At 39.2% G+C, this 26,890-nt stretch overlaps 1 protein-coding gene across 8 annotated transcripts in view; it reads right to left on the reverse strand.

Annotated features, from left to right (window-relative positions):
- MTA3 (metastasis associated 1 family member 3) overlaps positions 1-26,890 on the reverse strand; it is a 224,164-nt gene that overhangs the window by 35,369 nt on the left and 161,905 nt on the right. For 6 of the 8 annotated variants that reach the window (XR_006703650.1, XM_045447009.1, XM_045447007.1 and 3 more), the window contains 4 exons: positions 18,235-18,423; positions 9,007-9,081; positions 6,690-6,748; positions 1,468-1,592 (listed from right to left, as the gene is read on the reverse strand). Coding sequence is in view for 7 of the 8 variants with exons in the window: in XM_045447009.1 (XP_045302965.1) it covers positions 1,468-1,592; positions 6,690-6,748; positions 9,007-9,081; positions 18,235-18,423 (448 nt within the window). In the remaining variant the exon portion in view is untranslated. The remainder of the gene's footprint in view (positions 1-1,467; positions 1,593-6,689; positions 6,749-9,006; positions 9,082-18,234; positions 18,424-26,890) is intronic. The other 2 variants (XM_045447008.1, XM_045447013.1) reach the window with 1 other exon arrangement.

Genomic DNA, 26,890 nt, shown 5'->3' on the forward strand with positions numbered 1-26,890 from the left:
TCCATGATGCAACACATAGAAAATTTTGACCAGAAGAATCTAATATTCCCAAAACAATTCCCTTTTGTGCTTCCGTGGTACAGAGAAATGGTTAGGCATGTACCATTTCTATGAAGTTGGCAATTTGACTCACACTTTCCTTGGTTTCAGGTAAGATAATTATATGACCTAGTTTTAAAAGTCTTTTCTAGACTTTGAAATCTTAAAAAATAAATAAATAAAAGTATTTTTCTAATGCTGAAGCTTGGTGTGGAGTATGGAGCAGAGGCACAAGTGTTCTTCATTCCTACGTCCTTAGGGCAATAAGCTATGTTTATCCTTCCAAAGAGCTGCTGAGAGACAAAAACTGGGCACCAAGTAGCCTTTCAATAAAATTAGTTTCTTTCCCTTCCAGGCCACTTTGACTGTGAGGAAATATAGATTATAATGTCACTAATGTCCATTAAGAGATTATGTGGTTGTTTGAGATTTTATTTTGTAAATTTTATTTATTTTGAGAAAGAGAGAGAGAGAGAGAGAATGCTCACGTGCTTAGGGGAGAGGCAGAGAGAAAGAAGGGAATCCCAAGCAGGCTCCGCACTGTCAGAGCAGAAGAGCCTGACTCGAGGGTCCATCTCATGAACAGATCATGACCTGAACTGAAATCAAGAGTCAGACATCCAACCAACTGAGACATCCAGGCGTGTCAAGATTTTAAATAATGTAAAAATATAAAAAATGAGGGGTGCCTGGCTGGCTCAGTTGGTACAGCATGAGACTCTTTACCTCAGGGCTGTGAGTATGAGCTCCATGTTGGGTGTAGAGATTACTTAAAAAAAAAAAAAAAATCTTAAAACACACACACACACACACACACACACACACACACACACAGTAAACAAACAAAAAAAAAAAGGCAAGATAAAAAAAAACCAAAAGTGTACCAATTACTTCATCTCACCAAACCAATTTAACATCCGGGTCAAATATAACGTCTGTCAGCGTCTGACAGGTTTTGACATGGATAAATACCAATAAATATACTGGGGCCCTGAAAGCAAAAGCAAACACCCTAGAACAGCATCTCCCAAACCAGTGCATTCTGAGGGAACCTGGTCTGAGGATTAGAAATAGCAGTTTATCCACACACAGGTCTTTCTGACAGGATTTTCTGGAGCCTTTAATTTGTCAAAGTGTACTAAGAAACTCCAAAATTGGATTTGCTATATTCTGTGGGACTGTGGCTTGCACAAAGCTAATAACCACTCTGCGGCTTAGCAAACACGGCTGCGGAATACTCAACCAACACAGGACTCCACAGGAGCAAAGCAAAGGAAACTCAATAGCGAAATACAGTGTTGAGGCGGACGGGCATGTATTCGTTCCGCTGCTCTCTGAGCAGCACCGTGAAAGGACACCCCCCACCCCTCAGTGCCATCGCAAATGTGCCTCAAAGGAGAGAAGAAAGGCCTGCTGGAGAACTCTTACCGTAGCAGCTCTCACAGGCTCGCCCCAGGAGGGGGTTCTGTGGCTGGAATGTGGTCCCCACGGCTCCATTCACGGCACCAGGTTTGCCATTGCTGGCGGATATTTGGTTGGGATTTGGTTTGCTGCTTTCAATGAAATGTAAAGGGAGGTGATAAAAATGACTTGTATAACAAGGCAAAAGTCTCTGTATCTCATCGTCGACTTAACTACATATAAATATCCGAAGGTTTAGTAAATAAGAAATAAGCTGGTAAAAATAAGGTGTTAAAATGAACTCAAACCATTCATCTTTGCAAAACAAGGCCCTGTAAAAACCAATCTCTTATGCCTGATAGAAAATAAATAGGGCCATTGGCTCTTCTCCATCCAAATACAATTTCCTTAGAACACCTGCTGCTGCTTTTAAAAGATACAAGTTCCTAAGCTTTATTACTTATCATGAAGTCTCCTGAGAATAAAAGATAATTTTTGGGGTCAAATAAATGAAGCCAAAGCAGAGTGTTGTGTTTAGAGAAAACCACTGTGCCATCCCTGCTGCAGGTGTGAAAGCTGCAGACCCTGTGCGTTGTTGGCTCTTGAGTGGAAGCTGTTGGCATTTCAGGAGATTTAACCGGTTATGATAATAATTTCTACTGCTACATTTCAATTTTTATGAGGAAGACTACAATAGCACTTTAAATTAGGAAAGCCAACACAATTTATTTTGAGTTTTTCCTTTTAAGAAAAAATTTTAGGAAGAGGAAAAAGGAGACACCTATCAAGTATCTACATGTAAATTTCCCAGGCCATCCTTCCTTAGAAATAGGTAGCCCAGATTACCTTGTACTTACTGTGCAAACACGGCTAACTTTTCCCCGTGTAGGGTAAGCTAATTCCCCTGCTTATAAAGCCGGGCCTAAGAATACAACACAGGTGCACATGACATGTTCCCAATAAACTCGTAATTTCATTAAACATATTTATTCAGTGCCTAGTAAACAAAAGTGCCTGACCTCAAGGAGCTTTCATTCTAGAGGAGCTTCCACTTCTATTTACTAGACAGAAGATAAGCAAAATAAAGTGGCCAACTATTTGTCAGCAATGAATGCTAAATCACTAAATGCAGATTATAGTCTATGTCCCCACAGCTACTGAAATAATGAGAGTTCACAATTAACAACACACTTGGAGTTTCAACACAGAATTGGCTCAGGAGTTTCCTCTTTGCTGTTCTGTTTCTTCAATTCCATTTACCAGTAAAAGCCTATTGTATAAACTTGGCCTGATGGCAAATTACGATTTCTTTCTGGCATTGGTACTGTAACTCTTAGGTGACACCCCTCCGCCACCCCAGAAGAAATCATTTAACTCCGTGTGCACTGAGGTCCCTATTCTGTAACAGGGCTATTATTTACACTTCTAACCTGTGCCAGCAATGTGTTTTCAAGACCATTCGTTTTTTAAAACATATTTTAAACAAGACAGAATGCATTTTTCTTCTTAAAGTTTGCAGCTGAAAACATACACAACTAAAAGTGGTGATTTATAATGACTAAGATTTCTAAGGTGTGTAATAATATTCAATTTTTAAAAATCTACTATATATAGATAGAAGTGATGGCCCCTTAAATCAAATGACTGGTATCAGAAGGCTTCCCCCCAAATATGAAAATTTCTGACATTTAAACCCGGGCTAAATATATGTGTTAAAAAAGAGCTAATACAAATTCACAATTGATCTGCCTTAAGCAAACACAATTTTAGTTGTTCAATTGAATTTTGAATGTTATTTGACTGAATAAATCACTGATCTTCATTATAACTGTAAAAGGAGAACAAGTGTGCAAAGACTCAATGAATATAGATGTGTGAATCACTTAAAATTAGTTCTGCAAATTCAAGTACCTACAGGTTAATTCTCAGGTGACCAACGAGGTCAATGCGACCATTTGAATAAACTTACTCTAAGACAAACGTACCAAAAAAGTTTTTAAAGCTGCATTATATGAAACTGCCCTTTAATACCCAAACCTCTCTTCCCTCATCTGTACTCCAGATTCTACCCCTAGTGCCCTCCTGAGAATTTTGTACATTCAATTCTCTTTCCTGGACCCTACTCATGGTCATGTAAACCTGTTTCTCCTACTTCAAAAACTCCCGGGGCGCCTGGGTGGCTAAGCTGGTTAAGCATCCAACTTCGGCTCAGGTCATGATCTCACGGTTCATGAGTTCAAGCCCTGTGTCGGGCTCTGGGCTGACAACTCAGAGCCTGGAGCCTGCTTTGGATTCTGTGCCTCCCTCTCTCTCTGCCCCTCCTTGCCCCCCTTGCTCTCTCTCAAAAATAAACATTAAAAAAACAAAACAATCAAAAAAACCTCTGTTACTCTTTTCCAACCAGCCCCTCAAAGAGCTCTCTCAACGGACCTTTCCAGCCAGTTTCGTTGAGTGCTGCTAGTCCTGTCTGCAGTTCCTTAGTTCACATGCAGTCTTCACCATTACATTGTAGATGACCAGTGACCTACCTCCATGTTGCTAAATTCCCAGGCTATTTTTCATCAACATCTGACATAATTAATCTCTTTCCCTCCTTGAAATACACTCCTCTCTCAGCTTTTGTGATAATGCACACACCTTGCTGTCCTACTTTATTGAAATTCTGGATTTCCTCAAGCTTGGTCCAAGACCCTTTTATCTTATTCTTCCTCCGAATAAAGCTCATCCATGGTTTCAAACACAGTATTATATGCTGATGGAGCTCAAATTTCTATCTCTAGCGCAAAACTCTCCCCCGACCTTAAGACCAATATATCCAACATCATATTCAACACCTCCTTTTGGGATAGAGCAAATTCAGAATGACCTAACTTGCTTCTCTGCCAGCGTCTTAGCTTGGTGAAGAACACAGTAACCCACCTTGTTGTGCTGGCCAGAAATCTGGGACTCTAGCTTGATATTTCCCCTCTGCCCCTCCATACAAGTCAATCACCTCCAAGTGGTGGACCATTTCCAGGGCCACAACCCCAGGTCAAGCTACTGTCATCTTTCTTCTCTAAGAACGTCAAAATTGGTCTCCTTACATCCATTATTACTCCCCTTCCCCAAACCGTTTTCCAAAATATAGCCAGTGATCTTAAAGTACAAATTTGGTCATGACACTTTCCTGTTTAAAATCCATTTCCACTGTTCATCAGATGGGTAAACCCTGGCCCCTGCCGACCATACCTGCCTCCCATACCTCACCAGTCTCTTTATAAAAGCTATACTGCCTTTCTCTCGGCTCCTAAACTATGTTCTGCCCCTTCCAATCTCAGGATCCCCTTGACCTGGAAAGCCTGTACCAACTGGTTAATTCTTCTTCCTCCTCCAGAGTTCATTCAAACTCACTTCCACAAGGAATCTTTCCTGTCAGCATCAACAGAGTCTGGTCCCCTGGTGTAAATTCTCATAAAAGCTATTCTATTCTTCTCCATTACAGTACTTGTCACACTAGGCAACTGTTTGGCATCTGTCTTCCCCACACTAGAATTAAGCCTGTCTTCTTAACCTTTCTATCTCTAGTACTGAACAAAGTGCTCTGCATATAGGAGCCTGCCAGGCTCAAAAGAATGATAGCATAACGTAATTCTCAATCTATTATTTGTTTCAAAATACTCGATTTCACAGTTAATTGTGAAATTCGTCAAAGGACTCAGATTCTTATCCAACTCACCGTAACTTCATACCTTCTATTTAGATAAAGATTTATGTAACTTTTTTTCAAGTTATGACTAGAATCTGTCTTGATCTTCAAAAACCATTCACTTAGATCAAGTTGGCACTGTAAATATTTTAAGTTCCGTGGGTATTACAATTTATGTCAAACCACTGAACGCTGCCACTGAAGCACGAAAGCAGACATAAACAACACATGAATGAATGAGTATGGGTGTGTTCCAACCACACTTTCTTTACAAAAACAGGCGTCGGGTCAGATATGGCCTGCAGACTAGAGCGTGCTGGCCTTTGACTTAAATTGAGACTCTGACAAAGTCAATGCAAAACATAACAGAAACAATTATCTGGGTTAGTAGGTGAAAACTGGCTAAACGTACTTTTCCTTTGCTGTGACAGCACCACAACGCACAAGAAAGCTGCCACGCTTATCTCTGAAAATCTGACACATGAATCATAACACTGTTCTCTTTGGGGAGTTGCCCTTTTGCGAATTACTCAAATAAAATATCCTAAAACACTGGAAACTACTGCAGAAGGGACATTACCTCTCTGACTAAAAATTATGAATCCTGTCAATTACATGTTATCTGCCTCGAGATAAAAAAATAATCATTAAAAAAAAAATCACAATTCATGGTCTATGAGGCCTCATATATATATATAAATATGTATTAATATATCAAAATTTAATAAACAAAATGCTATGTATAAAACAACTACACTAAACAGAGTGAGAAAAATCTTGGGAGCAGTAGATAGCACTTTGAGAAAATTTCATTTTAAACCCCAAAGAACCTAGTATAGCACTAGGTGCTTGATAAACCAAATTTTCCTGAACAAATGAACAACGAACTCTAAAGATCTTCAAAAACAAAACAAAACAAAACAAAACAAAACAAAACAAAACAAAAAAAACAATTCATTTAAAATGTAGCAAATGAAAAGCAAACTGGCATTCATTTTGATATCATAGTGATTTCTAAGCCCCCAAAATGATGATAGAACACCAGCCATGTGAGACAGGTGACATCTATTCATTACTCATCCAACAAAGTATGGTTCTTACTACTTTCTCTAACCCTTCTCCCAAGCAAACAATGTAAAATCCTCCACCAAATCAACAACCTCAAAAAGGCAATGTGAACTACCCATCCCCCAAAACTCCGTTCCATAACATAGTTTCAAAAGCTGCTTAGCTTTCTGAAACACATTTGTTTCAAGTAATAGAGTTTCACAGGTTAGTTTTCTGATGCCTTCCCTGCAAAGTTCCTAGAAGTATACTGTGGGTATTTTATTTTCCCTTTAGTCCTTTTGTCTCCTTGGGGTTTCACCCATCAGCCAATTTTCTTTCTAAAAAAAACAAAAAATCACTGTCGTGGTATAATGGAAAGCAAGTCTCATGCTTTGTAATGGAAGAAAATAAGATACACAAAGAAATCCGAATTTAGCTGAAACTGACCAAAATTACATATTTTGTTTTGATAGAATTAATACCATGACAAATATTTAAAAAGATTTCCATTACTTACTAAGTTGGGATATACACTTGTTTCAGTTTACTCTCAGCTTCTGCTGCCTTTAGACGTTTCTAATTCAAAAGACAGATAAAATATTTTACGTACAAGGCTAATAATTATTGCCACTTCATTGTCTTAGAAAATTCACATGAAAATGAAATATTAAAACACCATTCGCACAAATTGCCATTTTAAGAAGGGCCTTTCCCTTCCTGTGCACATTAAACTGCAGTGTTCTGTAAGACAACTGACTAGATTCTGAGGTACAGACTGCAAGTATTAATAACATTTGAGACATAGGTTTTAAAAATAAAGCTGTAAACAAGTGAAGTTTCCACTGCTCCCTGAGTGAGTGAACAGGGCTCACAAGTAACCATTTTTACTTTTCAAATTTAGTTTCTACTTTCTTTACAGCCCTTCTGGGAGAAACACACACACTCTGCTTTAAAAAAATTTTTTTTTGAAAAATGATTAGTTTCCAAGGTCCATGCAAAACAAAGAGACAACTCTCCCAAGTACAATTAAATAAACATTTATCCTCAAATGTTAAGAGATACACAATAAACTTTAAAGCTGGCTGAACTCACATCAGATTTTAAAAGCCAAATGTAGGTAAAGGAATAGGGGAAAGATTACGTAATCATTTCCAGAAAATGATCAACACAGTAAATGAATATAAGCAAGGAAGGAAATAAAATACATGTTGTAGATATCCAAAAAGAAGACAAAACAGAATGTAAGGCATTCATCCACTTTCTCAATGAGGAGAAAAAAAAAAAAACACAAACATTTAAGGCAACAACTTAAAATTTTTAGAGACAGAGAGGAAATTTTTGGAAATAATTTAATTCAAAAACCACTTTTCAACCACTCATGATGCCATCATCTCCACCACCTTTAAGGGACTTTTTTTGCCCTGAAAAATTCAAGTTTCCAGAGCACATGGTCTTCACTTCTACCTATGTTGTTTAAAATAAGCACTTTTGGGGGCGCCTGGGTGGCGCAGTCGGTTAAGCGTCCGACTTCAGCCAGGTCATGATCTCGCGGTCCGTGAGTTCGAGCCCCGCGTCGGGCTCTGGGCTGGTGGCTCAGAGCCTGGAGCCTGTTTCCGGTTCTGTGTCTCCCTCTCTCTCTGCCCCTCCCCCGTTCATGCTCTGTCTCTCTCTGTCCCAAAAATAAATAAACGTTGAAAAATAAAATTTAAATAAATAAATAAATAAATAAATAAATAAATAAATAAATAAATAAAATAAGCACTTTTGTATTATGATGTTGACACCAGAAATTTTTCAATAAGCCATGGGTATCTCTTCATTATTCATGACCTTGACAACTCGCTATGATCATTTAGTATCCAACACTTGACACTGTGTGATCACATAACTTAGGGAAAATAATGTCTGTGTTAAATATATTTGCTCCTTTCTTTACCACTTCTAACCTATGACTAGAAGAATCTAAAAACAAGTATTGACTGAAGTCACTGAGGAAAATGTACCTTTCCCCCAAAGTAATAGTACTCAAAATAAGTAATTTAGAGATTTACCTCAACTTGGAACATTAAGGAAAGACTCAAATTAAAAGATTCCCTGCTTTTAGAAATAATTTTGGAGAAAAACTTATGCACACTACCAGACCATCAAACTAGTAAGACTAACAGTTAAGGTCAAAGATGTATATATGACACAAATGTCATCTAAGGAGGTTTTCAGAAGATCTTTTAAAATATCTCAAACTGGGAGCGCCTGGGTGGCTCAGTCGGTTAAGCGTCCGACTTCAGCTCAGGTCATGATCTCACAGTGAGTTCGAGCCCCGCATCAGGCTCTGTGCTGACAGCTCAGAGCCTGGAGCCCGCTTCAGATTCTGTGTCTCCTCCTCTCTCTGCCCTTCCCCAGCTCATGCTCTGTCTCTCTCTGTCTCAAAAAGAAATAAAAACACACACAAAAAATTTTTTTTTAAATATATCAAACTATATGGTTGATGGCATTGGTCTGAATTTCTAATACTTCATAAAATGACCTCACATCTTAGGCCATTCCTATCAACTATACTCAGAAAGAAACAAAGCACCAGGCACCTGCAAGGATAATACTGCCTCTCTAGTGGTTATCTCCCCTTGTCATCCTTCCAAAATATTTATCATAGTGACTTTGAAGTCAGAAAATACTAGAACTAAAATCTTAAAACAACATCTTAAGGATGTTAAAAACAGTATAGAAAAGAGAAAGCCAACAAATTTAAAATTAAGTGTATTGCTAAGAAATACTAAGATATAAAAAGAAAGCTCACTTTAATGCAATAGTATTGGTAGCAGTATGAAGAAAATTACCTGCTGCACATATCGGTCAGTAGTTTTCCACATGTAATAATATTCAATGATGCTAGTCAATGATTTCCAAGGGAGCTGAAAAAATATTTAACATGATAATGAAAACAAGGCATTACTGTAGGAACGGCTTTCTTTTTTAAGTCACGTTTTAAAAAATAATGAGGCAAATATCCACACGGAAGATTCACTCTAGGAGAAGTATTTGAGAAAACTAAAGTTAATTCTTAGCAAAGTGTACCCCAAACAAGTTACATTCAGTCAGAAACTCTAAAACAACACAGTCTATTCCTCAGCTCCCATTCTGTTACAGATGATAAACATTATGACTGATAATATTTCAGGACCTATTCAGGAAAGTTATTCTCGGGCTACAGGTGGCACTGAAGTAGTACAATGTTTAGAAATGACATTTAAATAGATTTAGCCCAAGTTACTTTAACTTCCAAAGATGCCAGCTACAACTGGGTGTCGTTTGGTCTCTGCAGTAACCGTTCTCATCTTTTCCAAAACTGCTTTATTTTCAACTATTTTGTTATAAATAAAATAAAACCTAAGCCTCTGAAAGAGTACACAGTTGAGTGTAGTCTTGCATTTGAAAAACAGGAAGCTTACCCTTTGCTATTTTCCATAATTATTCAAAACTGGCCAAATGAGCTCCCACTAAGGAGACCCACAACCAAAGAATATATTCAGGAATATGTCAGTCTATTCCCTCTGTAAAGGGAAATCTGTCAGTCATCCCAGATGCACATCGGAATAGATCAAACCTTCAAGCGAATGACTGTCAACGGTCACAGTTTGTAGCGGTTGCACCAGATTCTACAGATAGGTGACTCAGCACTCTCTCTGACTTCTAGCTAACTTGCCCTAATGCACCATCGGGATTAGAGAATCAAAACAGTACTTCCCAGACCCCACTGCAGCTAGAGGTCTGCTTGAAATCCATGTGTACAATATCCACACTATTCTTTAATCACCTCAACATTTCACTCACCTGTTTGCTATGAAAAGAAAACAGATGGGAGTTTTGAGAAAGGAAATTATTTTAAGCTTAACCGGGTAGCAACTCCAACAGCAGTTACGAATGTGGTCTCTTTAAAGGACCAAATCAGCACAGCCACTGGCATGTGCGTTGCAGCTAAAGCAAACAGTTCTCTACAACCCAACAAGCAATCTAATGGGAGTTCAAAGTGTCTGAGGGATGGGGTAAGGAGCCCATGGCAAGACCTCACATGGCAAGACCTCAGAGGGCAGTCACGGGCACAGTCCCCTAGGGCTTCAAGCAAGCTAAGACCTCTTCATCTGCTAACTATTCTTCACCTGAGAAACACCCCTGGCGTTCATTTATTTACCTGGAAGCCCGAGAAAAGGAAACCAAGTGACTATGTAACCTGAGCTTCATCATCAGCCAGATTTGATCTGAGCCATCAAGTCCTAATCAGCTGTGCTCAGCACCACCACTCTCTTATCAAGAAGTATAGTCCTGAAGGCACAAATGACATGTCCCAGTGTGTCTACTCCTGTTGCAGTATCATTTCTCCCTCAACCCTCATGGCTCCACAGGAGTTCCCTATGACCTGTCAAGTGAGAAGGAAAAAAATCTGAATGTGGCAGATGGCTTTGCATGATATACCGGCATGAGCCAGAATTCTGCTGCAGCATTTTGGCCCCGAGCAGGGGTGGCTCTAAAGCACAGTGAAGAAGAAAGATCCTTTAAAAGGGCAGGGCATTAGAGTCACCATCTGGTTTCCTAGTCTGAGTTGAAGGAAAGCTGGCCAGAGGTACTAATCCATACCCACTCAGGGAGAGTGGTTATCTACCTGTCACAATGATCAGGGAGGGACTTGAAAGGAAGCAGATTAGAAGGTTGGTAACAATGAGGCTTAGGAAAGAGGTCTGTGGGACAGACACTTCTTGATGGGCCTAAGTGTGAGGATCTTTATATCCCCATGTTTATCAAAGGCTCCTTCTGGAGAGGAGGGTCTCTTAATATCAAGAGGGCAAGATGATCTCTAGGGTTATCAGCCAGCCTCTTTCCCTAGCCACAACGACTGTTCAAAGGACACATCAACAAAATGGACACAGAGGCAAGCAGATTACATATGGGTACCCCCACATGGACATCCTCTCACCAAATCTGATCTGATTACTCCAGGTGTCCAATCTGCAAGGAACAATGTACACTGGGCTTCCAACATGACACCATTCCTGGTAACATGTCAGTTACATTAGACTCTCAGCATCCTGGAATGAACAGACATCTTGTTCTTGTTGAATAGACAATTATTCTAAATATGATTTGCCTTTTCTGCCTGTAATGCATTGGCTAGCAATACCAACCACAGACTAATGAATGACTTATTCTCACAAAACAGCTTCTAACTCAGGGCTCAGAACCCTCAGGAATAAAGGTTTGGGTTATGCTACCAAGTTGAGAACTCTGGTCATCAAAGGTACTAAGGAGAGAACATTGGGGGAATTTGATTTTGAATGCCAATGAAGGCCTCAGGATGAGTTTCAGAAAAGAGAAAGGAAGACTAAAGAAGCTATCTATATTTCCTTCCTTGTTTATCATAATTATTTTCCTTCAGCAGCCCAATTCCTTTTTTTTTTTTTTTTTTTTTTAAAGAGAGTGAACGAGTTGGGGATGAGGGGCAGAGGGACGAAGAGAGAGGGAGAGGGAGGGAGAATCCCAAGCAGGCCCTAAGCTAGATAATGTCATTCCCACCTTAAAAATGAGAAGAAAACACCCAGATAACCTACAAAACCATACCGATTCTTGAGCTAATGTTACAAGACAATCAACTGAACGGGATTCCAAAGTCACTCAGTACTCAAAGACTAGACTCATGAGCTACTTTTACTTTGGCAAAGCACCAATAAATAAATAAATAAATAAATAAATAAATAAACAAACAAATAAAGATAACAAATAAAAATAAAGTAAGAAGAAAACAGCCAAAAATTTACCAAATTATTAAAGGTCAACAGTGAGCTAGGACAACTGTTGTAGCATCTATGGGATCGCTAGACACTAGGGGAATCCATCCACATTTGCCACGGGTCTCCATCAGGTGTTCATCAGAAAGATCTGGGCCAGAGCAGGAAACCTGAGAAAGCCCCTGTTGGTGGTGATGTAATTTGCACTTGATCTTAGCTAAAAGGCCGAGAAGCGGTGGTGGTGATGTAATTTGAATCTACACAAATAAATGAAGAGGAGCAGAAGTGATAACATTTTTAAAAATAAATAACAATACATAAATAAACATGGGGGGAAAATATTTTTAAAAATCTCTTTAAAAAGATCACTGACTGTCTAAAGCCAAAAAAGTTATAATTCACTGTGGGATTTAGAACATAGCCAGAATTATATATGACAAAAAAAGCACAAGAATGGGAGGGAGGAACTGGAAATATATTGTCACATGGTTCTTCTTCTTCTTTTTTGTTTTAAGTAAGCTCTACACCCAGTATGGGTCTTGGGGCTTGAACTCACGACCTAGAGATCAAGAGTCACATGCTCTATGGATGGAACCAACCAGGCATTCCAATCACATGGTTCTTATAATCTATGTGACCTAAGTGAATTTGATTGAAGATAGACTGTAGGACATTAAAGATGTATACTGTAAACCACTACAAAAATAAAAGTTTAATTGGTAGGTCACTAGTAGAAATAAAACGGGAATAAAAAAAATTAATTTAAGGGGCACCTGGGTGTCTCAGTGGGTTAGGCATCCAACTTCACCTTAGCTCATGATCTCACAGTTAGTGGGTTCTAGCCCTGTGTCGGGCTCTGTGCTGACAGCTTAGAGCCTGGAGTCTGCTTCGAATTCTGTGTCTCTCTCTCTCTATTCCTGTCCTTCCCCCAACTGTGTTCTGTCTCAAAAACAAACATTAAAAAAAATTTTTGTAATTAATTTTAAAAAGGGGAAAAGAACAAAGAACAATGGGACAAATGGAAAATTAATGGGAAGATGACTGGTTTAAACCAAAACTTGTAATATTGATAATTACATTAAAGGTAAATGGTCTAAACAATCCAAGTAAAAGGTAAAGACTGTTAGACTGGTTTAAAAAAAAAAAAAAAAGATCCTATTGTATTCAGTCTACAAAAAGCCCACTTCAAACATAAGTAAGACACAAATAAAATGATGGAAAAAAGATATACCATGTAATCAATAGAATAAAGCTGGAGTGGTTATATTAATAGACCTCACCATAAGGAATATTACCATGGATAAAGAGGCATGATGTAAAGACAAAAGGGTCAATTCATTATGAGAACATAACAGTCCTAAATGTATGTACCTAATAATAGAGATTCAACATAATTAAAGCAAAAACCTATTGTAACTGAAAAGAAAAACAGAAAAATTCACAATCATAGCTAGAGGCTTTTAATACTACTCTCTCAACAGAACAGGTAGACAGAAAATCAGTAAGGCTCCAGAAGACTTGAACACCATCAATAAATCTGACCTAAGTAGCATTTATAGAACATTCCACCAAATAGCAAAATATCTCTTCTTTTCAAGAGCACATGGAACATTCACCATAGTAAGACCATATACAGGATGAGAATCACATCTCAAAAATGTAAAATTTGGGGCGCCTGGGTGGCGCGGTCAGTTGAGCGTCCGACTTCAGCCAGGTCACGATCTCGCGGTCCGTGAGTTTGAGCCCCGCGTCAGGCTCTGGGCTGATGGCTCAGAGCCTGGAGCCTGTTTCCAATTCTGTGTCTCCCTCTCTCTCTGCCCCTCCCCCGTTCATGCTCTGTCTCTCTCTGTCCCAAAAATAAATAAATGTTGAAAAAAAAAATTAAAAAAAAAAATAAAATCTGCTTCTTTAAAAAAAAAAAAAATGTAAAATTTGATTTTTTTTTACAAAGTATGTTTTCTGATCACAACAGAATTAAACTAGACTTCAGTAACAAAAATATGTGAAAAAGATGCAAATACGTGGAACTTACCTCTAAATAATCCATGAGCCAAAGAAGAAAATCAGAAAGAAAAACAAAAAATACTGATGCAATGAAAATGAAAACACAACTTGTCAAAACGTGGAGACAGGCCCTGTAGTAGTTGGGTCTGCTGACGTTGAGACAGGAGCACTGAAGAAACCCTCCCACATTCCAGGCCCCACATTAAGCATAGGTAAGAATGTGATGTCTGTGAATGTTCAGATCACTTCCTATTTATTGCTTCAGTGAGGGGAGGAACCTGCCCCTCAAAACAGTACCAGATGGCCAGGACGTACAACACACGACACTGAAGACAAAACAGAGGAGTCTGACTGGTTTATTAGTCACAGATACTCACGGCCCAGGGGAAGATGACACCATGTAGGGCCACAGCGAGTCACTAGGGGCTGGGGAAGTGAGGTTCTGTGTAACAAGAGGGTGAGGTGTGCCCTGGTTCTGAAGAGAGTTCCCAGGGGAAGATGTGACTGGCCTGTCTCAGTAATTCTGCAGGCTAGCAGGGAAGTGAAACCCATGAGGTTGAAGGCTGCGGGGGAGCTAGAACTGGGCAGGTGGGGAGTCTTTCCTGCTGGTGAAGGATATATTTGGCAAAAGGAGTGGAACTCACAGTGAAGTTTTTGTGGCCCAGTGAGGCTCAAAGATATCAAGGCAGTACATGAAATTTTTGGTTAGGCCTTCCAATACAGCGGTACCCTGAAGGTAAACAGAACAACCACCAAATCCAAACCTGGTCCAACTACAGATTAGATTAATATATTAAAGGATTGGGTTAAAAAGGTAAGACAGCACACATGAACAGATAGGGATTTAAACAGAGAAAAGCATAAAAAAGAAAACATAAATGTTAGCAAAATATGCTAATATATTTGAAGAATTCCTTTAAGAAGTTTATCAGTATACTGGACATGGCAGAGAAAATTAGTGCACTGAAAAATAGATCAATCTAAATTATAAATTATAAAAACTAATACACAAACAGTAAACCTTAGTTCTCAGAAATTCATTAAAATAATTACAAAGAAAAATATACCCAGGTGCATTGTAGTAATAAAACTGCTATTAAACAAACAAACAAACAAACAAAACCCAAAACTGAAGGTAAAGACAAAATCTTGAGCACAAAGAAAAAGAAACATTCACATACATAAGAACTTCTCATCAGAAACTACATAAGCCAGATAGAGATACACCTTTAGAGCACTGAAAGAGAAAAAGAAAAAAAAATGAATTCTACAAAGAATACCATTTTTGGGATGCCTGGGTGGCTCAGTCGATTAAGCATTCAACTTTGGCTCAGGTCATGATTTCACAGTTTTTAAGTCTGAGCCCCACGTCGGGCTCTGCTGACAGCTCAGAGCCTGGAGCCTGCTTTGGATTCTGTGTCTCCCTCTCTCTCTCTGCCCCTCTCCCGCTCACACTCAGTCTCTCTCTCTCTCTCTCAAAAATAAACAAACATTAAAAAAAAAAAAAAAGAAAAAGAATAACATTTTTGTTAAAGAGGACAGGAAGACAATTTTAAGATAAGGCTAAAATCACTGTCAGCTAAGTACACTCTCAACAAATGATTACAAGAAAAGTTTCAACCTTAAAAAGATACTAGGAAAAGACAAAGCACTTCAGCACAAAGCAAGCTGAAGAAAGGAAATGACAAACATAAAAGCGGAAGTTAATGAAACAAACAAACAACAACAAAAATCAAGCAAGCAAAAAACTGGTTCTTTGCAAAGGTCAAAAACATCGATTAAGTCCTTGCTGGACTGACGAGGAAAATTACCAGTATCAGGAATGTGAGGGGGCATCACTACAGATCCATCCCACAGATCTTCGAAGGATAATATGAAATTATGAACCACTTTAGAAAAATAACCACTTTATAACATTTTATGACAGGAGATATCTGTCTTTGTATCCCACAGCTATGGACAATGAAAACAGCCCTGGGAGGACCAGAGTCAAATAAGAAGCTATGGCAACACAGTGGCGCAAAAGATGAAGAATAACCACAGAAAAAGGATCACTAGGGAGGTAGGCTTAGCTGAGACCCCAGAACCGGCTAAGAACAAAGAAGAAGGGTAAAGGCTATCAGTGTAAGTGGGTGCCAGTGTGGTCCACAGTGGCCCGCTCTGCAGAGGAGCCTGGCAGCCACTGCCACTGAGGATCTCGAGGACCTCAACAGCCTTCATGACAGCTGCAGACTCCCTGCCATGTGCACAGCTGAGGACTCTGTAGTATTTGTTGGCGTGGACTCCAGCAGCCTACTCTGCAGAGGAAACTGACGGCTTCTGCCACTGAGGTAACCAACAGCCACTGCTGATCCTGACCTCCTAGGGAGGGAGATGCTGCTCCACCCCCCCCCCCCCAGAAGATACTGCTGTGTCCCCAACCCAGGAACAGGGCTGCCAGCCCCCATCTCCAACCCTGTGCATATCCGGGACCCCAGAACTCTGGCCATTCCACATGCACCCACACTTCAGACCTTGGTTCCATGGTGGTTCTGCATGTGTTCACCTCTCTCTCGGTCACGACACTGCAGGCTAGCCAGCACACCAGACCCCAGGCTGCTGTCACTCTGGGAGCATACATGCTCCGCTCCTGGTTCTGACCCAAGCTGATCCAGGCACCACTGCCATGGCAAAGGTATCCAATGCCAAGAGGGATCCCTTCGGCAATGACACACCCCATGGGGGAGAAAGAGATCAGGAGATCCCCAGCAGCCTTCACTGCCACTGCAGACACCCAGAGAATGGGCCGTTGAGGACCCCTGCAATCTTAACCGACAACTGACCTCAGCAGATGGAACTGAATGTACACTATGCTGATGGGCCTTCCCAAGAGCTGGAACCATCATACACACAAGCTTCCCACACCCTTGTATCCATGGCAGGCGAAGGTCTCTCCCTCCCCACTAAAACCAGTCTGTAAAGTCTGGTAGAGGTGACTGATCAATCAAATGCACAAACATCAGCACAAAGCTATAAGAAATACGAACTTAAGGAAGCATGACATCACCAAAGAAACACAGTAATTTTCCAGCAAGTGACCCCAAAGAAATGGAGAGCTATGATTTCCTGATAATAGTTTCAAAATCATGGTTTTAAGGAAGTTCAGTGAGCTACAGGAAAATACAGATAGAAATGAAATCAGGAGATAGACCCCAATACCAGGAAAACAATACACGAAATAAGTTCAACAGAGAGACAGAAATCATAAAACAAACAAACACAAGTTCTAAAACTGAAGAATACAATGAGAAATGTAATATGGAACATCAATAATGGACATCTGTGAACTCAAAAACAGGTCATCAGAAATTATCCAGTCAGAGTGAAAAGAAGAAAAATGAAGGAAAAAGAGTATATCTAGTCAGTAGAAGGAAGGAAACAATAAAGGTCAAAGCAGAAATAAATGAAGTATAAACTAGAAAAACAAAAGATCAATGAAACTAAGAGTTCCTTTTTTGGCAAGATAAAACCAAACTGACAAACTTTAACGAGTCTAAAAAAAAAAAAGAGAGAGAGAAGACTGAAATAAATAAAATCAGAAAGGAGAATCAGAGGAGACGTTACACCTGATACTGCAGAAATAAGAAGGAATATAAGAGACTGCTATTCACAATTATACACCAATGAACTGGATAATCTAGAAAGGATAATTGTCCTAGGAAGTTATCAATGGACTTCTCAAATAGAAATTTCTCCATTTCAAAGGGATTAAAAGCTTAATTAAAGAGAGCAATTCCATACATATAAGGACAAAAGGAAGTACATAAAAGTAGACAAGATTATCTAGTATTTAAAATGCAAGTAAGAAACTATGTATCATTAAGAGGAGTCAAGGAGGGAAAACCCATAAAGCAAATTTTCCATACTGCTTGCTACAGGTTGTTTCCATATTAAAGGGCCACATCAAACTCAGACTCAACAATTAGTAAGATAACTAGAAAAATACAGAAGGTCCAAAGGAGAGCAACAAACTTAAAGCAGACCTCAGAAATATTTTGTGCAAATGGTCAGAAAAGCCATCCATATTTTAAACTTGGAACTCAGAGCCTCCTGATCCCAGGTCTTATAACTGCTTCCTAGAACAAATGTCAATTTCTCTCTCCGTAAGACTAGCCTTCATTCTATGTTGAGCAGATAAACATTACTACATTGCAAACTTGCTAAATGAATACTTTAAGGTTTACCAGCTTTTTAACAAAGATAAAATATTCCCATCCAACATTTTATGTGCAGTTTTCTACTTACAAAGTCTTGACGTATGTCATTGAAGTCTTTGCCATATTTTTCCAGTGCCTCTTCAAATAAACTAGCTTCAGAAGCTGACCACTCTTCCATTTCATCTCTGCATAAAACAGGCCCTCCAAGTGGTACTAAGACACTAATTGCACTGCTTAAATCATAGCTGTGCCTATACAATGTATCCATAGCATGAAACTAAAGAAAACAAACAAAATGGAGAGAAAAGATCAGTCAGAAATGCAAATTTGCCAGATTATTTAAGAACAGGAATACTAAAATGCATGATGCACTGAATTAACACTAATATACTTAGGTATATTTTTTAAGTAACAAAGGTTTATTTTTTAATAAGGTTTATTTTTTTTAAGGTTTTTTAGGTTTATTTTTTAAGTAACAAAATTAAGAAAAAATTTAAAAAACAGATTACCTATTTAAAATGTCATTTACTGATTTAAGAAAATGTTGATTTATAAGGTGTGTATTTAAAAAACTGCATTCATTTGTTACAGTAACCTAACCATGAAAATCCAGGGCCTCCAGGCACAGGTATTAACTGGGAAGCCAGTAAGTTTCACCATCCTTTCAGTTAAAAGTGCCAGAGTCACTTCACCTCTTATACAGGGTTGTCACAGCCTTCCTTGACAAGGGAATAATAGATTATATATCAGACAGAGAAAAAATATTCCCAGGTTGGATTAAGACAATGATGCACTAAGAACGAGAGTTACAGAAAACAATGGAATTGAGAATCAGGGTGACAAAACAGAACTACACATCCATGTTACACAAACAAAACAAAACACATATCCATGTAAAAACAGTAACTGGTTGAGATCTTCTAAGACCAAGAACAGATGACTAGGCTTGCTTGAATCAGCTAGGCTGGCATGGGTTTCCTACATATTTCAGGAGAGAATGATATAAAGAGTAATTTGAAACGAGGAAAAGATAGATTAGGATAATATACCTGTTTTTTTGCAAAAGTACCTTGGGTCTGGCTTATTTAAAACACATTCTTCTTCCCATCAGAAGCTGTGAAGAAACTTAGGTTCCAAAACTTTAAAGTTTGAAAAACCTGTGATGGTATTTCTACTGGAGAACCAGAAATTCATTCATAACATATACACACATTTGTATATGTGGAAGGAAAACTGCAGGACAGGGTGACTGGCTCTGCTGTGTCTGGATAAGCATATAGGTGTGACCCAGAATTCGTCAGCAAGGTGACCAAATCCTTACCAAGTGAGGACTAGTTCTATTTAAACTTTCTAACATATGGGGGCACCTGGGTGGCTCAGTCGGTTGAGCGTCCGACTTTGGCTCGGGTCATGATCTCACTGTTCATGAGTTCAAGCCCCACATCTGGCTCTGCACTGACAGCTCAGAGACTGCAGCCTGCTTCGGAGTCTGTGTCTCCCCCTCCCCCTCTCTCTGCCCCTTACGCCCACTTACGCGCGCGCGCTCTCTCTCTCTCTCTCTCTCAAAACTAAACATTAAAAAAAAAAAATTTTTTTTTAACTTTCTACCATATGAAAGCCAAGTCCCACACCTTGTACACAGTATCTACCGATATTAAAATTTTCATAAATGGGGATAGTATCACATCCATGTGGCAACATGTCTCTTAAAATTTAGCTGGTGAGTTCCCTACTACTCATACAGGAGTACAAAATAAACTCAAATATCAACAAACACCTATTAAAGAGAAAAAAGCACTGGCTACAGTATGCATTAAAAAGACCTATTTATACTGTGATACATTAAGACACTGAATATGAATTTGTTGACAGAACTAAAGGTGGGATTCAGGACATACAGACATGTTTAAGGTACAGTAACTAACTGCTTTAATAAGGATTAACATCTCTCTTAAATAAATCACTGGATTCTACAAAACAAAAGCAAAGAGGAATCTCATTATCTGTTCCTTAGTCATAATCACAGCTAGGACCACTGATCACGTATAGTCTTTTGCTGTATGTGTCACAATCATGGAATAACTTCAATTTTTAAGTGAATTTCTTCTTACCTTTCCACAACAACGGTTACAAAAATGTTAGAATTTTTGATCTTTGGATCTTTACTCTTTGCCTGTGCTCTGCAAACTTCATAATCAACGAATCCCCACTTTTCTAGCTAAACTTCTCACTTGACAGACTCATCAGTTTCACTGTACTGTGCACTGTTAAACAAGTTTACACCATTCCTGAAATTATTTAGTTCCTAGATAACTGATCTACAAAAATGAAAGCAAAGTTCAATAGCATGCAGGGATCCCTTCAATTACTAATATATTACTATAAACAGTTATTTTTGGAACTAAATTTACAATGGATAACAAAACTGAAGATTAAATGGTATTCAAAATCAATAATTATACAAATTAACTTTGCTGCTGACATTCCTCAAGAGGTAGTAGTTCTTATAATTAACAGGTGCTCTGAAACCCAAAGTCACAAGACTAAATGAGTGTTTCTCAGCTGATATTATAGCAGCCACTCAAAGCATAAAAGGATCTTCGGTCTTTTGTTCACGCGAGGTGATGAAAAGGCTTCTCTTACAGGCACTTTTACAAATGACGATAGGCTATTATCTCATAGAGTTTCAAAGAACCAAAGTAACATCACAGGCGTTATAAGTGATTATGACCCAAATCTGAAGCGAACAGATTGTTTTAATGGTTCTGTTCCTCACGGAGTATGTGTTACTGGACACCGAAGTCAGCAATGGCTTTCGGAAGACTAACCCCTGCACTGTCACAAATCAAGTGGAAAGAATGGGTCCAACTTATAGGCAACTGGAGGCTATGAAACCCCCAGAGTCCACTTTGAAACGCAGCCCAGAGGAGAGCGCTGTCATGATCAGTGTGTGTAGAAAAAAATCTACATCCCATCAGACGTATGCACTATGGAATTCCCAGGGAACAATTTTATTTAAATTGATGACCAAATTCATAAAGGAAACCAGAGGACCACATTATGGGCTACAAGTCCATATTAACTCCATCTTTCTGACACACATAGGAGGCTCCTTCTGAATGGACTTTTACGGAGTTCAACATCACGCTAAAAAGCTGTAAGCAAAACACAGAATCTACCTTCTATAACATAACAGACAACATCAAGTGAAGACTCTCAGAAATAGGCTAACACAAGACATAGGAGTCTGACATCTGACTTACGGTTTATCAGCAAGATAACAACAATTCCAAGAGCTAGACATGTAAGAGAACACACTGGAAGATTCCGTTTATATGAACTTTGAGAAAAGTAACAATCAGTGGTGAGAGAAGTCAGAATAATGATTCCCTCAGAAGGAGGGGGCAATCATTGACTGGGAAGAGGCATGAGGGAATCTTTTGGGATTCTGGTAAAGTTCTTTACCTAGATCTGGGTGGTCGATTACATGAATGTATACATATACACAAGTTTGCAAACGATGCACCTGAGTGTACTGAATACACTTTACTGTGTATACGCCTCAATTTAAAGTAACACAAAGAATTTAAGGAGTAAATGTAAAACAACAGAAAGTCCTCCCTCCAGATAAATACTTTACAAAGATACCATGTTTTCAATAGAGATACAGATACACACAAGATCCATTCAAATCTAAATTTAAAAAATCATAAGAACTCAGCACAAGCTGTTCTCTCTGCCAAATAGTGGTGAAGGTGTTGTCATATTTCATCTCATTCATAACAGATGGAGATGACAAACAGAAGTATTTTCGGAGAAAGACTGACAATGAAAGCTTGGCAGTGAAATTCTCATCCTTCGCTCATTAAGTACAATCACACAACGGTAGACTGGATTATTATTCAGCAAATATTCACTCCCTCCCCTGGGCCTTCACAGAAGAGGAGTCTTCCACTCCACTGATGTGGAGCCTGGCCACGTGACCTGACTGGCAGATAAGATATTCAAGATACGTGACAGAACAGAGCCCTGGCATGTGTTTGCATATCTAGGTTTGCCCTCTTGAGCTACTGGCTTTTGTCACCCGAGGAGGAGATACACACGGAGCAGATCTGGACTCACACTGTAGTTTGGCACCTAAATTGGCCCAGTCTAGTTCAGCAGAATCCTAGACAATCTGCAAAGGAGTATATAAGAAATTAATGCTTGTTGTTATAAGCCACTGAAATACTAGGCAGTGTAACAGATACTGTGTTTTTCCTTTTGAGAGTAAAGAACTTACTCACTCCGTGCTAGATGTGCTATCAGCAGACACCCTCAGCTGTCACCTTTGGAATGATTTCAATTTAAGAAAGAATCATCACCCAAGATCATGCCCTTTTCCTGGCACAGCCTTTGTCCGATGATGCAGGAGTATACAGGCTCAGCCTGTCACCCGGATTTGGGACAACTCTTCAAAGTGTCCCGTGGAGTCGGCGAAGGCTTCAGGTATCATAGCCCACTTTCTTCCTCTGTTCAATCCTGCCTCCATCCCTCCTCTTCCACAGTTTTTTTTTTTTTAATTTTTTAATGTTTATTTTTGAGAGAGAGAGAGAGAGAGAGAGAGAGAGAGAAAGGACAAACAGGGGAGGGGGAGAGGGAGACACAGAATCTGAAGCAGGCCCTAGGCTCTGAGCTGTCAGCACAGAGTCCGACGTGGGGCTCCAACTCACGGAAACAGGAGATCATGACCTGAGCCAAAGTTGGACGCTTAACCAACTGAGCCACCAGGCACCCCCCACAGGTTTTGATTCCTAATAAATTTCCTACATACAAATCTCTATCTTAGCCTGTTTCTCAGAAACCCAGCATGTAACATGTAGCATTATTTTGACAACAGCTAACTGATATACATACATATTCAATCCTAACTATTGATTTGGTCAGAATGTTACAAAAACTTTGCATGTGTACCTCCAGCACAAATTATAGCATTCAGAACACTAAATCTATTTCAAAATTAATGAGCATATGGTTTTTCCCAAGCAGAAGGTGAATATAAACTCTCAGGAGTAAACCACAAACCATGATCAAGGCAAAACATTTTATATATATGTAAAAGAGAAGTATGCCATGCATTCTCAAGTTTTGCTTCAATGCACAGTATTCAAAACAAAATCCCTCATTCATCATCAAATTTGTTAAGACTTAGTTGTCATTCGTTCAAATCAATCTCCAAGACACCCTGAGTCATGTCCTCATGTGTATTCAGACCTTTTGATTATCACAGGAAAGCTACAGGGCTAGTAAGCCACTGTAACCCCATGGTCCTTAATGTCCTTTGCATGAGCAGAACTGAAAATTCTTCCCCCCTGGCTCTGATTCTAGACACAAACCAAACACAGTAAAACCTTGGATTGTGAGTAACTGGTTCTACGCGTGTTCTGCAAGAAAACATTTCTAATAAATTTTAACTTGATCAATGAACATTGTCTTCCAAATGAGTAGTACATGATGCTGAATGTCACACGATCACAACTGAGCCAATGGTTCTTTCCTCCCTCTCTCTCTCTCTCTCTCTCTGTCTCTCTCTCTGCAGGATTGTGGATGATTGTCTCCCATGCTGGGATGCTTGGTCTCAGGCCACGGTGTTTGGCAGAAACCAGTGATTTTTCAGAACGTTGGAAGGTGCCCGCAGCTGGCACCAGTGTATTTTTTGTCACTTCAAAGCACCTCTGGACAGTCCTTTGCTTTTCCATCCAAGAGTAAGCTTAGCAATGCCATGCTTCATTCTAGGTCAGGCCGCCTGCAGATATAGGCCCTTTCCTCTGCTGCCTTATTGCCAGTCACATTAAATACAGTTTATGACAAGAGAGTATTCATACTGTACTGCAGTCAACATCCATTAGTGATAGTGAAAGTCGTCCTACACAATAACCTCCCCTCTCGTCTTCCTCACATCAGCCACGAAGGTTTTCAAAGGTAAGTATAGGCTAATTTGTTTATTCTTCTTTATATTTTATCTTTTCTTTATAATTTTGTAATGATTACAGCAGTGTAATCATTTTTATATGAATATTTTGGGGTTGTGGAATGAATCATCTGAGTTTCCATTATTTCTTATAGGGAAATTCATTTTGATATACAAGTGCTTTGGATTACAAGCCTGTTTCTGGAATGAATTATGCTCACAAACCAAGGGTTTACTGGAAAACAACTATGTGAGGACACTGAAGAACAACCAATGCAAGCAAGGGGAGACTAAAATAATTCAGGAAGAATATGTATGACACGTGAGCTTCCACAATGACTTAACCTTTACCTTGATGGCATTTTCTAGACAGAAGAGACAAAAACAGAAAGCTTCTTTTGCATTAGGCCATGGTAAAAGTAAGACCCATGGAGCAAAATGCTGGGGAGGATTATGTTGCAGGCCCTAAAGGAAATCACAATATAGTAAAAGAATTGGCGTATGTTTCTCTGACCACAACCCCCAAGGCAATTAAGATAAACTTATGAACCTCATTTCCTTGGAAATTAACTCACAATTAAATGCAAAATTATAAAGTAAATTAGGAAATACTTAGAACCAAATGATAATGAAAATACTACATATCAAACTTTAGGACATACAGAGGTACGTTTATAATCGTAAATATTGATGATGGAAAACTAGACAAAGTTGATGGGCTAGAAAATCAGTCTTAAAAAGCTGGAATGGGAGGGGTGCCTGAGAGGCTCAGTTGGTTAAGCATCTCACTCTTAATTTTGGCTCAGGTCATGATCTCAGAGTTGGGAGACTGAACCCCACGTCAAGCTCCCAACTGGGCATGGAACCTGCTTAAGATTCATATTCTCTCATTCTGTCTCTCTCCCACACACACAAACCCCCCCCCCCCGCCAAAAAAAAAAGAAAAAAAAAAAAGCTGGAACAGGAATATCAGAGTAAAGCCTAAGATAAGTAGAAGGAGGAAAATAAACAGAAAAAAAAAACTAAATAGAAAACATATAATAAAAAAAAAAAAAAACATACAGGGGCACCTGGGTGGCTCAGTCGGTTGAGCGTCCGACTTTGGCTCAGGTCATGATCTCACAGTTCGTGGGTTCGAGCCCCGCGTCAGGCTCTGTGCTGACAGATCAGAGCCTGGAGCCTGCTTTGGATTCTATGCCTCTCTCTCTCTCTGCCCCAACCCACTTGCATTCTGTCTCTGTCTCTCTCAAAAATAAATAAACATTAAAAAAAATTTTTTTTTTTTAGAAGGAGAGCCTGAGTGGCTCAGTCGGTTCAGAGTCTGACTTCGGCTCAGGTCATGATCTCGTGGTCTGTGAGTTTGAGCTCCGTGTCAGGCTCTGTGCTAATAGCTCAGAGCCTGGAGTCTGCTTCAGATACTGTGGCTCCCTCTCTCTCTGCCCCTCCCCCGCTCATGCTCTGTCTCTCTCTCTCTCTCTCTCTCTCTCTCTCTCTGTCAAAAATAAACATTAAAAAAATTTTTTTTAATTAAAAAAAAAACATACAAAAAATCAACTCAATTAAAATCTCACTCTTGGGGCGCCTGGGTGGCGCAGTCGGTTAAGCGTCCGACTTCAGCCAGGTCACGATCTCGCGGTCCGTGAGTTTGAGCCCCGCGTCGGGCTCTGGGCTGATGGCTCAGAGCCTGGAGACTGTTTCCGATTCTGTGTCTCCCTCTCTCTCTGCCCCTCCCCCATTCATGCTCTGTCTCTCTCTGTCCCAAAAATAAATAAACGTTGAAAAAAAAAAAATTAAAAAAAAAAAATCTCACTCTTTTAGATAATAAAAAAGAAAAGACAAATCTGGCAAAACTGTCAAAAAAAATGGGAAATGACATACATAAACAATAACAATGAAAAGCTACTTATAACTGGAGACTTACCAATTTATTCTAATTAAAGAATACTCCGAAAACTTATGTTGATAAATTTGAAAAGTTAGGGTGAAATGGAAATTCTCCTGACTTAACTGACCAAAATGGACTTAAGTAAAATAAAAACTTATTTTAATTATAAATCAAATTATAACCACAACCCAAACTAAGGGATGTTCTACAAAATAAATGGCCTGTACTTTGAAAATGCCACGTCATGAAAGACAGAAAGAATGAGGAACTGTTCTGGACTGAAAGAAATTAAAATGATATAACTAAATGCAATAAATGATTTTCAAGGGGATCTTAAAGCAGAAAAGAATTTTTTTGTTTTGTTATAATGAACATAACTGGAACAACTACAAAATCCCACTAAAGCCTCTAGATTAGATAACAGTGCTACAGTAACATTCATTTCCTGCCTCAGTGAGATACTTAGAAGGAAGAAAAATTTCATGTTTCATATGATTTACTGCAGTGGTAGTCTTATTAGTTTTAATTCTAATTTATAGCCTTGAGAACATGGACAGTACTCTTAAATTTTAAGAAAACGTGTTTTAAAAAAATTACATGGATTCTCAGTTCATCAATTTTACACTCATTTTGAAGACTAGATTTCTTTTTTTTTTAATTTCTTTTTTTTTTTTTTTCAACGTTTATTTATTTTTGGGACAGAGAGAGACAGAGCATGAACGGGGGAGGGGCAGAGAGAGAGAGGGAGACACAGAATCAGAAACAGGCTCCAGGCTCTGAGCCATCAGCCCGGAGCCTGACGCGGGGCTCGAACTCACGGACCGCGAGATCGTGACCTGGCTGAAGTCGGACGCTTAACCGACTGCGCCGCCCAGGCGCCCCTGAAGACTAGATTTCTAACGTAAGCTG

The sequence above is a fragment of the Leopardus geoffroyi genome, chromosome A3 (genome assembly GCF_018350155.1).
Source record: "Leopardus geoffroyi isolate Oge1 chromosome A3, O.geoffroyi_Oge1_pat1.0, whole genome shotgun sequence".
Classification (NCBI taxonomy): domain Eukaryota; kingdom Metazoa; phylum Chordata; class Mammalia; order Carnivora; family Felidae; genus Leopardus; species Leopardus geoffroyi.